The sequence below is a fragment of the Gymnoscopelus braueri genome (genome assembly GCF_963280865.1).
Source record: "Gymnoscopelus braueri genome assembly, chromosome: 15".
NCBI classification, from domain to species: Eukaryota; Metazoa; Chordata; class Actinopteri; order Myctophiformes; family Myctophidae; genus Gymnoscopelus; species Gymnoscopelus braueri.
Window position 1 is genome coordinate 34352107 of NC_137620.1, and position 16373 is coordinate 34368479.

The 16373-nt window shown below is 41.6% G+C and overlaps 1 protein-coding gene across 1 annotated transcript; it reads right to left on the bottom strand.

Annotated features, from left to right (window-relative positions):
• Positions 1-1624: 1624 nt before the first annotated feature.
• LOC308101648 (leucine-rich repeat LGI family member 2-like) lies at positions 1625-13211 on the bottom strand (the record flags this gene model as incomplete). Its single annotated transcript, XM_080451075.1, has 8 exons — positions 1625-2442; positions 4254-4418; positions 5295-5464; positions 5825-5896; positions 6319-6390; positions 8932-9003; positions 12316-12387; positions 13030-13211. 8 exons carry the CDS (start codon positions 13209-13211, stop codon positions 1625-1627), a joined length of 1623 nt encoding a protein of 540 aa, XP_080307201.1.
• Positions 13212-16373: the final 3162 nt, after the last annotated feature.

The following is a 16373-nucleotide window of genomic DNA, read 5'->3' on the forward strand; positions in this document are numbered from 1 at the left end:
CATCACGATGCAACACATTGTGAGCTTGTAGATTAGCTATTTTCACAATTTTACTTTTGTTTAATAATAATGATAATAATAATAATAATAAAGTAAAGTTTTTTGGACATACAAGGTTTCCACCCAACAGCGACGATTTGGATTGGCAACACCTTCCATCCAAAAAATAAGTAGAAGCACGTTTTGAGAGTTCTTCAGTTTGTTAGTCATATCTAAAAACAACATGGTGAACATTCTGTTTAGACGGGCATGCTCTTGCAAGCTGCGGGGATATTTTCAAAGTCGAGTGCAAATATGTGTTCTGTTTCTTTTTTTGTGTGTGGTACAGAATGACAATCGGGTAGTAGTGCCATTTCAGTCTTTCACATTGTATGTACAGTTTGTAGTTTTTGTATTTCAACATTCATTTCTTTCAAAGAGATGTAAGACAGAAGGGAAAAACATTTCAACGCAGGCTCACAATCAACTTCAGGACCTGATACTTTGATATCTTTCTTTGTGGCCTTCAGAAGTCATGTATTTCTTCATAACACATACCTGTGTTATTTGTTATTTTCTATTTCAGCCTTTATCATGGGGTAAATTTCCCTGAATTTCCGAGACAAAGACCTCTCAATGGAATGGAAAAGGTGACTTTCTACCCCTTATCACAATATGACATTTAATTCTGACCTAAAAAATATATTTTAATGGGAAGTCTGGCAATATAACCATCTCTAAATAGTTATCTTCCTAACACAACAAACCACAATTTCATATTTTGCTGTATGCAATATAATCTATGCAACTACAGTATCAAATTTGACTTAACAACTATACTCTAGGGGGTCCATAATTAAAGGTTTGTGCTTTCAATTAAATATACATCCCTGCATTTAAAAAGCAAAGGGGTGTGATCGTTCATTATGGCCAGAAGGGGGCACCACAGGCCCACCAGAACATTGTACCCCAGTGCTGATAAGGCAACATACCGTACATCAACATGGGCACGCAGATATGAGGTACATGATGGCATATGGATGAACAACTAAACTCCATGCTGCTTAACTTCACCCCAATTTACCATTAGAGTTAAACAAAGTGAGTAATGTTATGTTAGTGGGGGTCTAGTGTACAGTTTTGTTTTGGGGTTTTCTGAGTATAAAACAATAAGGACCAGGACTATGAAATTGATTTGAAAATTCATACTGTACATCCAAAACAGCTCAAAATGTGTTTCAAAGCCTTCAATGAACCTTGAGTTTTCTAGAGGGTGCCTATAACGGGAACCGAAATGGCCATGTCTAGCTGTTTCCCCGCTTGACTGTCTTCCACATGCTTTCCTAAGCTGCTGTACTTCTCAAAGTCCATGAGGCCACAAGAATAGATCATAAAACAAGGCTTGTTTTCTATTGTACAAGAAAGATACACTCAACCAAGCTCAGCTGAATGCTCCAGGTCTAATATAAACAACAGAAGAACCAAAGAAGAATTGACACTTATTAGTAAATATCCCCTCCCTCCCTCTGTTTCCCCTTCAAAAATGTTATCTTTTTTTTTACGTGGAAGACATTGGATGCATGGGGAGGGGGTGGGATGGAGGGGGATGGAGGGGGGGGGCAATAAGGCACAGCCCCAAACTAGCTTACAAGCTCAAGTCAATGATAATGTGTTCGTAGATCTGGGTGTTGCCCTTGAAGCTGGAGGCAAAGAGGAAGTCCCTGCGGTCAGTGGACACCACAGTGAAGGAGCGTGGCGCCTGGATGTAGACCTCCTTGAAGCGCTCAAATAGTTTCTGTTCATCGTCCCACAGGTAGATCTGAGAGAACGTATAGTCACTGCCCAGGGCCAGGTAGTAGCGTTCCTTGAAGGAAAACGGCTGTAGGATCATGGAACCTCGTGACGGCAGGGCCTGGATCTCCGTAAACAGCTTGGCGCCCCAGCGCAGGACCTTGGAGTCGCCGATGTAGCGAGTCATGGCCAGGTAGAGCTCCTCCTTGATGCGGAAGTGTTTCACGGCCACCACGTCCTCCATGTTGGGGATCTCGCCCTGCAGGGCGAACTTCTGGTTACTCCGGCTCCACTGGTAGATCACCGGCACCTGGGAGCGACTCGCCAGGATGAGGTGGGCTTTGCCGTCCAAGTCTAGGAACTCTGCGTCGGTGTCGCGGAACCACTCGTGCAAGGACTGGTACGAATAAAAGCCCTTGTCGTTCCATTTGTACAGGGTGGACAGCCCTGCTTTGGAGCTGTCTGCGATGACAAAGTACCAGTCGTTGTTAATCTGGAAAGACTCGATGTCATTGGGCTTGGAGATCTTGGATACTTCAATGTCCTGGAACTTGTTGAACCTGCTCTGGTCCTCCTCAAACCTGTAGATGTGTGAGCCACCAAAGAGCTGAGCCACAATGACAAATACCTGATCCTGGATAACCACCGACTTGCACCCGACAATGGACTGACCTAAAGAGCAGGGAAATGACAGCCATGGCTATGATCATCAATCAATAATCAATAATATTAGGGAATTAATTTGATCATTTGAGTGTAAACATTAACCACATGAACCCTAGCATGCCTTCTCTAGGCATGTCATACATAATACAGTTGGTGAACATTTGGCGAAATTAGCTGATGTACAAGCTCACCGCGTGTCACAACGCAACGTGTGGTGAGCTTGTAGATGTACTATTTTCGACTAAGTGATTTGGTGTAGAGGGAAAACAGGTAGGTGCCTAGTATAGATCCCTGGGGGATCCAGGTCAAGGAAGTATACCTTGACCGATTGATTAGTATAGGGTTTAAGTGGTTAAGCGATTCATGAGTAATTTGCTCTAATGTTTAAGCCAGTGGTTTTCAAACAGTGGTCCAGGGACCACCAGTGGTCCTTGAGGGGGTTCCAGCCAGGACAGGTGATCCCCAGCTAAATGATGGAAGAGTTTGGCTGTTATCTCTCCTATGGTACCAACATCAATACAGAATGGAATTGTGGACAAAATCTCATCCAACGACAACAAAATATTCTAAGTTTTGGGTCAGAGAGGCTACATCTCATCAAACGGTGGTCCGTGGCACAAATGCAGAATAAACTAGAAAAAGTGCTCCTCGGAGCCCAGGTCTCCGCCAGGTCAGGTAGGTTATTTTGGCCTCCTGGTGGCGCTATAATAGGCCAGTGTGAAAAGGGTGCCATTTATTCCTAGGCCGTACACGGCAATCGGACACTGCATGCATGATTTGAGGCATTTTCTTCTAAAAATGTGTTTTGCTAAATTTGACCTGCTGGTGGAGCTATAACAGGCCAATGTTAAAAGGGTGGCATTTGTTCCTCAACGTAGTGCAAATGTGCATTCAAAGTTTTACCGCAATCAGACGCTGCGTTCAAAACGGGCCACTCCTGCAAACATTACATGTCAATGTTAGCCAATCAGGATGGAATATGAAAAATCAAACAGATCCGTCTTGATCACATGACTGATCATGTGTACCGATTTGCGTGAAATTTGGATCAAATCTGAAGGCTTAATATCAAAAAATGTGTTTTACATAAAGTCTGCCTCCTGGTGGCGCTATAAAAGGCAAATGTGAAAAATGCAGGGCAAAGGTTTTTCCTTGGCCTCTAGAGAGTGTGCATACAAAGTTTTACACTGATCGGTGCAGTTATAGGTAAAAACACAAATCGGCCTGTTACAGCGCCACCATGAGGCTGATTTGAACATTTTCAAATGGCATTTCTTCCTCGGCCTAATGGGAATGTGTTTGCAAAATTTCACGGAAATTGCATGCTGTGTTCATGATTTGAGGCATTTTGTTCAAAACGGAGTACTCCTGCAAACTTTGAAAGTCAATTTTTGCCAATCAGGATGGAATATGAAAAATCTGAAATTAGCCGTTTCTTTTAATGACTATAGAGATACTATCTAGCGATTTGCGGGATTTTTGGCCAAAATCTGTAGGAGTACTGTCCAAAAATGTGTTTTGCACAAATCGGCCTCCTGGTGGCGCTATAAAAGGCCCATGTATGTGAAAAATTTGGAGCAGAGGTTCTGCTCTGGCATCCAGGGAGTGTGTGTGCACAGTTTCGCTGCGATGAAGCCAACGGTACCAGAGATTAGCTGTACACAAAATGACAGAATGACACACGGACACACACACACACACACACGGACGGACGGACGGACAGGGGGTAAAACATACTCTCTCGCCATGCCTTTCGGCCTGGCGGAGACAATAATGGACCTTGATATGAAAAGGGTTGAGCCATAGCCTTACTGTACCTGTGATGTTGTCGTAAGTCCTATAGTTCATTTCTATGTGGTCCCATTGGAAAACCAAGCAGCTCTCCGCATTGGGAGCTGCGATTGTCACGTAGACATCGTTTTTATAGTTGAATGTGTCGACAGATAGAGACTCGGATACCACGGACTGGTGGAGGATGAAATCTACGAAGAGAAAAGATTCCCAAAGTGAGTTCAGGCTTTAGGTATGAAGTTCATCTAACAAAAAAGGTTGATACAGGAATGTCAATCTACTTCAGTCTACCCTGCCTATTTATAATATTGCTTGTTGTAAGTCACTTCCTGATGCTGACGAATGAAGCCTATAATTTATTCTACAACGGTGTCACTTGCTGGAAATAACTGATTATTATTTATTACTTGCTTGAATCCGATGCACTTATTGTTATTATTGGCGAGCAACAATGTCGTACGGCAAAGTATGAATTAGGTATTCAGCAGTGGTGGAAAGCACATTCACTCAAGTACTGTGCTTAAAGTAAAAATGTGAGGTATTTTTTACTTTACTTGAGTATTTCCAATGTTCAATACTTTTACTTACCTACCTAAAGTAAAAATGTATGGTACTTTTTACTCCACTACAATTATTTGAAAACTCAAGTAACTAGTTACTGTCTAGATTTTGATTAATGTTACAAAACATACAGTACATTGACCACTTGTATATACTTCGGCTATTTGAAAATAGCCGATCTACAAGCTCAACACGTCGCAAAGCAACACATTGTGAGCTTGCAGATCTGTTATTTTCAAAGGATTTTTATACATTTGAAAACTTGTGAAATGGCATATTCCACGTAATGAATACTTTTAGTATATTTAGTATATTTTGATGCCAATATTTTGTACTTTTACTCAAGTAAATTCTGAATACCAGACTTTTACTTGTATCTGAGTATTTCTACATTGTGGTATTGGTACTTTTACTTAAGTACAAAACGTGAGCACTTCTTCCATCACTGGTATTCAGCGGACAGAGAAAAAAAACACATTTCCAGCTGGCTCAGGTCTTTTTCTCACCCGTGGAGATGCATTCGTTGTGCAGACTGGTCATATCATTGAGCCGCTTGTCCTTCATCTCCTCGGGCCCGGCACACACGACATCGGACACCGTGGCATTGGTGCTCTTCAGCCACATCATCAGCCACTTGGCACGGCAGTCACACTCAAAGGCATTGCCTCGCAGGTCACTGCAAGAAGGGCGATGTGTCAGTGCGGATAAACAAATCGGGAGAGTCATGGAGAGATGTCGGAGAGACCGGAAACCAATAGCAGAGAGAGAGAGACAGAGGACAGACATTCGAGACAAGACGGGTTGGATTCAAACCCGGAATGAGCATATTATCATCGCTGTCGGGCACAGACCTTGTACTGCACGTCCAAAACCGTTTGTAAATGGAAAAAGAGAACCTTTGTTCCAATATGGAACTCCGTGCACCCCGATTTTCTGCACCTTTCTAAGTGGATTTCTTCATGAACTCAAGAGATAACTGCATATTAAAGAGAGTGAATTGTACATGTGTAGTGGAGCGGCCAGAAGGCAAACTTACAGCTCTATGAGTGAATCCATGTCAGTGAAGAGATCCCTGGGCAGGGCCTTTATGTTGTTGTTTGCCAAAGACCTGCGAGTTAACAGCAATGTCAGGACAATGTGGCAAATGGCATCCAGCTTGGTTTCACAAAGTATGTTTGGTATGAGTTCATCTTGATTGCAATGGGAATAGATGATGATCTAAGCTCAAAGAAACTTTTTGGGGAAAACCATGCCTGTGCAATAATGATGTATTATAGCAATATTTATATAATATTTATACATCCAAGTTAGTTTATAAAAGTTCACCATGCTGAGCATGAATCTTGTGATAGTCAAGGAAAACCAACTTTACACAGCAGTTCTAGCAGTAGTCAAAACTAGTTTATCATTCTGTTTATCAATATTTCCTCTTGTAAGACTTCATATTCAATAGTTATTTGTAGTAAATACAATATTCCCCAAATAGTATTTCTTTATGAGAGATGAGAGATGACAGCATTTGAAACCTACAGGTGAGTCAAGTCCCTGAGTCCTCTGAAGGCATATTTGGAAGCATGTTCTAGCTTATTACTCTCAATGAACCTGTGGAGCAGAGCAGCACAACAGCACAAATCAGGACAAACACTTTTCTAGCAAACAAACCACAAAAAACAAAAAGCTGTGTGTGATAGGAATTCATCAAATAGTGAATATATATTATATGGATACATTTGCATGTATCCATTCATTTGCATGCCCTGTAATATCGTCAAAGATTAATTGCTGCAATGTTTTGGTCATAGGCCTTCATCAGTAGCTACAGTACATGTCCTAGTAGTAGTAATGAAGGTATATGACAGAAAATGTTGCAACATCATACTTTGGAAGTTTGCAAGCTACGGTAGAGTACTTTTATACGGACGTGACCAGAACAAATCTTTTTAGGTGTTCATATTACAAAACTACTACAAAAATATCAAAATAAAAACTTTACAAACAGAAAAGGTAGTGGATACAGCTGACTTCACAAACTACGTAATTTCATTGGTCGAGGGGCAATCACATCACATACAGTATGCGCAGCTGGCAGTTTAGGAACCAGTATGTTTAGGCATGGGTTTGAGAGGTTAAGCACTTGAACCCTATATACTTAGTTGGCTGGGATCCTCCAGGGCTCCATACTAGGTCCACTTCTTTTTTGCCTCAGAACCAAATCTCTTTGCCAAAAATAGCCAATCTACAAGCTCACAACGCGTTGCAATGATGCGGTGTGAGCTTGTAGAGCTGATATTTCCGTCGAATGTTCATCCCTGAATAGGGGCGCTAGGGTTTAAGATTACGTGGGTAGGACTTACAGCCCTTCCTTTATAGAGGCAGAATATCTGCTGCTTACTGTACATAAAATTCCTAGTAGTAATCAAAATGCAATGTTCTTTTCTACATTGGGCCATTTGCCAACCACAGAGAGTAGCTCCAAACTCAGATGCCTGAAAAGGCATTTACAGCCACTGTCATAAACGTCTTTCCATTATAATTTGCTGGCTGGCAATGCCATGGTTGTGGTTATATTTAGTTTTACTCTCATATCAACCTCTACTGTACTTAAACCACATGAACCCTAGCATCCCTATTCTGGGGGAACAGTCTGTGAAAATAGCAGATCTACAAGCCAAGAGATATAGTGAAGAGGGTTAAAAAGGAGCACACCAACTTTTGAGCCCTGGGGGACCCCGGTCAACTAAGTATATTGGGTTTAAGTGGTTAAGATTCAAGTTGTTTTATTTGTCACATGCTCATACAAGTATGTGCAGTGAAATGTCGGTGTAGCATACTCCGCCAGACTGTGCTTACAATGTCCAGCATAAAGGTACAGTATAAAACACAGGTCTCCGCCAGGCTGGGTTGTCTACTCAGGGCCCGCAAACTTTGAAAGGCAGTCATAGCCAATTGGAATGAGATCTGAAATTCAGACTCATACATCTTGATCACATGACCCCGGGTATAATGTGTACCGGTTTGTGTGAGTTTTGGACAAAATCTGTAGGAGTAGTAGCAAAAAGTGTGTTTTGAAGAAAGTGCACTATGGCAGAAAATGTAATCTGGCACAAACGGAGCCGCTAAATTGCGTCATGATCCAAGGAATCCAGGGGGAAAATATGTTGATTGACCTATGGTTCAAGAGTTATAGGCCAAAACGTGAAGTGGGCTGTTGCGCCACCATGAGGAGATTTAAAAAATTTGGGATGGAGGTTCTTCCTTGGCTTAGTGGGAATGTTCGTGCAACGTTTCCCAGCAATCAGGCGGCGCATTCATGATGTGTGGAATTTTGTGCAAAACGGGCCACCCCCGCAAACCTTGGAAGCCAACCATAGCCAATCGGAATGGAATATGAAAAATGTGACAGATACGACTACAGAGATAATCTATACCGATTTGCATGCGGTTTGGACTAAATCTGTAGGAGTAGTAACATAAAATGTGTTTCCCAAAACTCTGTGTCATGGTGACGCTATAACTGGCCAATTTGAAAAACAATTGGGTGGAGATTCTTCCCTGGCCTACTGGGAGTGTGCGTGCAAAGTTTCCCACCGATCAGTCCATTGGTGCTTGTAGTATGTTGTGCGAAACAGGCCCCTCCAGCAAACTTTGAAAGCCAATCGTAGTCAATCGGAATACAATCCCAAAAATCTGACAGATACATCTTGATCACATGACAACAAGAGATAAGGTGTACCAATTTGGGCGAGGTTTGGACAAAATCGGTACGAGTAGTAGCAAAAACTGTGTTTTGAAAAAAAAAACGCAACATGGCGGAAAACTTGTTAGGTGGAAATAGGCGTGGCTTATTTGGGGAGTTGCGTAATGAGCCAAGGAATCCAAGGGAAAAAGGATGGACGGACGGACGGACGGACGGACGGACGGACGGAAGGACGGACGGGCGGGCGGGCGGGCGGGCCCACGCCTTTGGCCTGGCGGAGACAATAAAAAAAAACTAAAACGTTTTTTTTTAAGGTATGACAAAAACAAAGTTATCATAAAAGAGTGATGAGCATTAACTAAGTACCAGCATATGTAAAGAGTTTTAAGTGTGTAAAGTGTGTATAAAGGTCTTGGTAGGAGAACAAACAACGTATGGGTACTTACAAGTATTCCAGGTGAGAAAGGCCAGCGAATGCATCATCCCTTATAGTTGTAAGAGAATTTGAATTCAAAAGCCTGAAAAAATCAGTAAAGTAGAGAATGTATCAACACATGTCACAATAAGACTTAATGAGCTTGATCATTGAAAACATGTTTTCATGTGATGAACAGAACAGAGTGGATGCACATCAAAATTGATTTGAAAGGTCATTCACCTTGCTTGCCTAGCATTCCGGCACCCATTATAGTCCAAATGATGCAAACCTTGCCAAACGTAGCACCCATGAGCTAGTGTACAATTTCACCCATCTTCGTTATTCTCTATGACATCATGGCGATGCTTTGTGTTGGTTAAACAGAAGCCACAGGCACTCTCAACCTGGTGTCCCTATTTTGGGCATGTCATTATAAGCAAACTATTTTCGCTACTTTTGCAAGACACTGTCATATGACGAAGTATAAAATAGGGCTAATTAAAAAAAACATAAAAATATGAAATATGGAGATTACAAGTTGTCTGCATCTGACACTGATGCACACAGAACTACCTACGCAACATCTTTCCATGCACTATCCTGCTCAGTGCAACTGCACTGTTACAGTCTATCGATCCGGTTGGAGACTTGCACTTGTTATTTTCTCCTACAGTGACTATTGTGTTGCGAAAGACTGAACACCATCTTGCTGCTTTGACCCTTCTTCCCCAAACAAAAGTCATGTGCTGGCAATTAGCAGGCAGGGCGGGCCGGAGAGGACTGGCAGACTGGTCAAGTAAGCAGCTCACGAACAACAACATGGTGGAAATACAGTATGGAAACGATTTGAAAGATTATGCAAAAGAATTGCGATCATCGCAAATAACTGCGATCAGGCGATTATGTAATAATTGTGACAGGCTTAACCTGAGTCTGAGTTTCATAGACTGGAGGAGAGAACCATCGCTTGAGAGATAATGCTCTCGTGCCTGGCTTACACCTGCTGTGAGACAAAGACTGAAGAGGGCGATCATATCATATGCTTGCTTTCTGCCCACGCTCACCATTCCACTGTATTTTGGTGCTGTGAAATGTCGTGATCAGCAGTACGCTCCAGTTACCAACACTACTTGTAAGTAAAAATAAAGGCCTACTTTTAGAATGTGCAATTAAGCTGTTACACCCTCAGTGGTGCAAGCTACAGATACCCCCTATATATAATTAATGTCACTGTTTCTTCCCCATTTTGTCTATCCACACTTCAACATTGAAGAGACTGTGTCCTAGCGGTTACATTTTAAAAAGGTACAATGATAAGTAATGGGTTTGTAGTGAAAACATCGAAACGTTGGGATCCACATGGCTCCAATGTAGACCTCGGACATCATGTGGCCAGCCGGTGACATCAGTCATCTATGACGTCAGTCGACCTATCTACAGTATGATGTGTGACTCCAAATTTGGGCAAGGTTTCAGCCCGATCCGAGCCCCAATGACTACAATTACAATGAACCCCTTAAACCCCAGTGTTGCATCGCGTTGTGAGCTTGTCAATCAGCTATTTTCAGCCAAAGCTTTCCCCTCAATAACAGAAAATATACTAGTATAAAATAAAATGTGTGTGTGTGTGGGGGGGGGGTTGTAGTGGAGGTAATCCTTTGGCTTACTGCCAGTGTGCACAAGAAATGTGGTGCTGATCGGTCTAGCAGCTCCACACAAACCCACACAGCCACTCATACTACAGATCAACCCTCTCATAGACGACTAGTTTCCTGCAGAGCCACGCCATTAAAAAAAGCTCTATATTCCGATACTGATAGTATTCATTGCTACTGTAGTGTTTGTTCAGTAACAAGGGTCTCTCCATCCATCTCCCCATGGTCTTTACTAAACAGAAAATACATTTGCACTCTCCATTTGAGGTGCAAGGGGTGAAATGCTCTTAGCATACCTGCCACGCCTACATGTTTATGCTGACATCATAACAATCAATATTGGAGTAGATCAATGGCTTCCGGTAAGTATGATTAGTATGGCGTGACTTGCTCTCAAGCTCAAATCCACTACAGTTGTGGAAGATGCATGATCCACCCACTTAAGTCCGATCTACAAGCTCACAACGTGTCGTGATGTGATGCGTTGTGAGCAGGTACAGACAGTAGATCTGCTATTTCTTATTTCATTTTTTCGCCTATTATGAGATGCCTAAAACAGGGACGCCAGGGTTTAAGTTGTTAAGAACTCCTGAAGAGCTGTGAATGTTATATAACATCAGTTCCACCAGTTCATCAGCCAGTCACAGCCAGGCAAGTTAGGAGATGTTTCCTTAACATAATGGATGTAATCATTTTCCGTGGACTGCCAGGCCTAAAACAAGCACACCTATTTGTATTTTTGTATTCATATTATTTTCTATGTGGATATTCGATTGGTTTGCAATAGCCCAAATACAAGACCTTTCCATACTTTAGCAATAGCTGTAATATAAGCCACAACATGGCTACAGGTGGGCCTATATCTGTCTCATAGTGTGAATATCCATATCAAGCAGGAGCTTGTGCCAAGTGTGATGAGGCTTTAGAATGACTAACAGTGAGGTTGTAGCTATTGGGTTGGGATCTGGAACCGGAGGAACCGGAGGAACCGGATCCAACATTGAGCAACCGGAATCAGTTCCGTCACATTTGCAACCGTTTCTGGAACCGGTTTCCTCACACTGTCAGAGCTGGCATGTGGACTTGACCCTAACTCTCAGAGTTACAGACCTGTTAGGGTCCATTTGGAACCCCCCCCCCCCTATAGGAATCGTTAAAGGGAACCGTTATGGAATCAGACCGTTAAGAGGGAATCACTAAACCGAAATCTTTAAAATCCTTAAGGATCCCAACCCTGGTTGTAGCTGACCGTTACTGCTGTGTGTGGTTTCCCAAGAGGCACAGGGGCCAATCATTATAGGCTGTTGACCGTGTCTTTGTGAATGATCACAGCATTCTGTGAGCATCCAGATCATGGTTGGTCTGATCTGGTGAGCCTTAAGAAACCTCAACATTTACTGTAGGCTATATATGTCCATTGAAGTCTGAATATTAAAAGTGCCTTTGAAAACAAGATAAGGGCAGTCCATTGGCTAACTATTTTGCATAGGCTATAATATACAATAACACTGCAGGGATCATAGAGGGTGAAATATTCTTACAGTATTTGCACGTATTGGCTATAATAGTATATGCTATAAAATAACACTGCAGGGATCATAGAGGGTGCAATAGGCCTACAGTAGTTGCATGATAGGCCAGAATATACAATAACACTGCAGGGATCAAATAGCTAGGCTTACAATAGTTGCATGTAGGCTATAATATTATGCTATACAATAACACTGCAGGGATCATAGAGGGTGAAATAGGCTTACAGTAGTTGCAGTGAAGGCATGTGGGAAAACATAGCCTCTTTGATCTCAAAGAACGTCCCATTGACGATACTCCTGTTAGGAAAACAAGTCAAAAGGATTATTATTATTTTTTATAATAATATTTGTTTCTGAATAGCAGGCTACCTGAACAAGGCAAGAATTGGAGATAGCCTAACTTGCCACATTAACAAGATATTGAGATAATAGCCAAACTAACTAGGTAGGGCTCATCACCAAAACACAGGCTATCCTAATAGCCAAAAGCAGGGGTCTTCAACAGGGGGTCCAGGACCCCTAGGGGGTGCTCAGAGTTACTACAGGGGGTCCACCAAATCTTTGTGTAGTGGGGAACATTAACCTAAAATAGGAGATCTACAACCTCACAATGCCTTGGCCTGCAAGGTGTTGTGAGCTTGTAGATCGGCTATTTTCTGAGAGGGGAAAAAGAGCAGACCAAGTACAGAGCCAACGGTCAAGTTGACTCAAATATTGAGGGTTTCAAAGGTTAACTATCTGAAAATACACATTAACATGAATCCAGCTATGAAATCTATGAAAAAGTTTAATCTGCAGCACAATTTAGGCTATGTAGTGGGGGTCCCTGCTTCATCTCTCTCTCTCAGCAAGGGGGTCCTTGGCCTGAAAAACGTTGAAGACCCCTGGCCAAAAGCCTTTACAAACAGAGACACAGGTCGGGTTAATATCTATACTTACAAAGAATTGACGTCGTTGGGGGAGATCCTCGGGACATTGGAAGACCCGACGCAGATGATGGACTCCTTGGAGCAGCTGCATGCCGAAGGGCATCGGAAAGGCTTCTTGGCTGGATGGACCGGCTGAGACAACAATGACACCAAAAACAACGTCCAGACGTTACAGAGAAGTGATGGCAACATCTTGATCCGGTCGGTGTTTGCATGTGTGATGGTTTGAGACGAACGAGGCGTTTACACCCTCCTGCACCATGAAATGCTGCACTGGAACCCTGACATCAGCAAATCAGCTGCAGCTCTTCTCCCTTCGCACGATTTATTTATTTATTAAATAAGGGTTTCGTTTCGGAGTGTGTTGGCCAAACATCCTTAGGCTATTATAATGGGATTTTTGTTTTGTACCACAATGCTCCTTATTCTTTCAACACTCGAAATATCTTTATTTAATTCAAATGATTTATTTGGTGCCAGTTGGCGGAGAGATAGCCCTGATACATGACTGTCATATATTATATGACAGTCATGGATGAACTTCAACATAGTGTATGCACTTTCTTTCTTTTTGGCCCGTACATCTACATAAACGTTCAAATCTCAAATATAAAGTGCTTACCTCATGGCCACAGATGTTACAATTATGTACGGATCCTCAGAAGTACCCGTACCTTCCGTATTGTTCAAATTGTTCAATTTAAATCCAATCTGTGGCCATTTTCTCATAGAGTTATAATGTATCAAAGTGCAATACACATCCCAACCGATGGGGTTGCGTAGTTGAAAGCATGTGGAGAAAATGGCCACCAATTGGATTAAAATGCTTTTTATTGAACAATACGGAAGATACCGGTACTTCTGAGGACCCGTACATAACTATAACATCCGTGGCCATGGGGTAAGCACTTTATATTTGAAATCTGAATGTTTATGTAGATGTACGGGCCAAGAGGGGAGAAAGTCCAAACACCAGGTTGAAGTTTCGCCATGACGGTCGTGACAGATGACCGTCATGTGATCCATGGCTAGGTGGAGAGTGATTGGGGGAAACGAATGGGACTCACCTATAGGAGAGTCGTCGTGTTGAATCATCATTATTCGTACTGTTTTATTATGAGAACATGACGTGTGTGTTCCCTGTGTTAAAGTATGAGCCGATCACTGCACCGCTTCTCTAATATAGTGCATCATTTCAGAACCATGGACAGTGCCAAGTAGGTGGCAGTGGTGTAAAGTAACTAAGTACATTTACTCAATTACTGTACTTATAAGTACAATGTTGAGGTATTTTTTTACTTTACTGGAGTATTTCTAATTTTCAGTACTTTTACTTCTACTCCACTACATCTCTGAGGCAAATATTATGCTTTTACTCCTCTAGTTACTAGTTACTTTGTAGATTTTGATTATTATTACAAAACATACATTACCCACTTCAGCCCTATATATTTCAGCCATTTGAAAATAGCCGGTCTGCAAGCTCACAATGCCACAATGCCTCAGGATGCCACTCATTGTGAGCTTGTAGATCTGCTATTTGCAAAATACTTGTGAAATGGGGACATTCTGCATAATAAGTACTTTCTACTTTTGGGACTTTGAATACATTTTTATACTAATACTTGTGTACTTTTAGTTTACTCAAGTAAATTTTGAATTCAGGACTTTTACTTGATACTTAAGTAAAAATGTAGTTCTTTTTCCACCACTGTTGTTCCCTGTGTTAAAGTATGAGAGGATCATGGCTCACACCTCTTGGCTAATATAGCACATCATTTCAGCACTATGGACAGTGCCAAGTAAGCGGTTCATGCCAACTTTATTAAAGCAGAAGAATGAATCCCATCAGCCATGATTTGAAAACCATTAAAGATTTAATATTAAGGCCTGTATAGAATGATGGGGGTTTGGTAGACTGTTGTATAACAGAGTTAAATGTAGCCAGGTCTACGATATTACATAATTTAGGAGCCGAGAAGGCCGACGGGGCACTTGTCCCTGAAGCTGACACAAACCGGGTATGGTCACAGAACCGTAACCTACCTGGCAACTGCACAAATGGTGTAAAGTAACTAAGTACATTTACTCAAGTAAAATGTTGAGGTATTTTTACTTTGCTGGAGTACTTCAGTGATTTTGCTTCTACCCCACTACATCTCAAGAGACTAATATTGCACTTTTACTCCTCTACAATTATAAGAACACTTTAGTTACTAGTTATTTTGTAGATTTTGATTAATTTTACAAAATATACATGAACCACTTCAGCCCTATAAATATATATTATGGCTAATTGAAAATAGCAAATCTACAAGATTTGTATACATCTTGAACTTATTGTACTTTGACTCAAGTACATTTTTTATACAGGACCTTTACATGTAACAGAGTAAATCTACATTGGAGTATTGATACTTTTACTTAAGTAAAACATCTGAGTACTTCTTCCGTCACTGGCGATTTGTTACCTGGCAGTGTCCCTGGGGTACTTGAGACTTATGATCGAGGGCAGCACAAGTGCCAGGTGAGCTATTTTTACAAGGCGTTCTATTTAGGTGAGGATGACGCCGGTAAACAGCTTGTTTGGTATACCAAAGCTCTTACTTACATTGCCAGCTAGTTCTGGAGGTGACCGAATCCTGCATGTTTAATCAATGCATTCATGGGCTTCTTGTCACAATTGCAAAGCTTAGGGACAAATGGACAATACTGTGTAAATCTAGCTAACAATAATGTGCAGTGCACTAACTGCATTACCGTTTCCATTTTTAAATGTTCCATTGCTGCAAAACATCAGTTATCACCAACCATTACATTTTGAAGTGAAAGACAGATTCAATACATAGTATTTACATACTGCAGCATGTGGCATGGTATAGCATTGATCAATAAGGACTCCTTTAAAAGGAAATATGTCCCATCAATAAGGACACCTTTAAAAAGAAAGATGTACCTCATGAAAAAGAAAAGAAAAAAGAAAGTGACTGACTCTCTGTGCTCACAGCATCCCTGCAACATCAGCACAGCACCAGACAAGGAGGCAAGTGAGGTATATGTGAGGAATATACTAAGTGAGGAATATACTACCACTAGTGCAGTGAGTAGTAACCACTTCAATACACTCAGCTTGTGTCGATGCAGTGGAAAGCAGAGCACATAAAAAAGGAAACAACCGCAATTACAAGGAGTGCTTGTGAGGCTGAGTGATACAGACAAACAAATAAACAAACAAGCAAACAAATAAACAAATGGATACTGTATATAGGGCAAGGCGGAGACAGAGGTGGAGAGGGAACAGGGAGTTATTTCAGGATTTTTGTACATGGCCTTTGCATGTCAAAAATGCAAAGA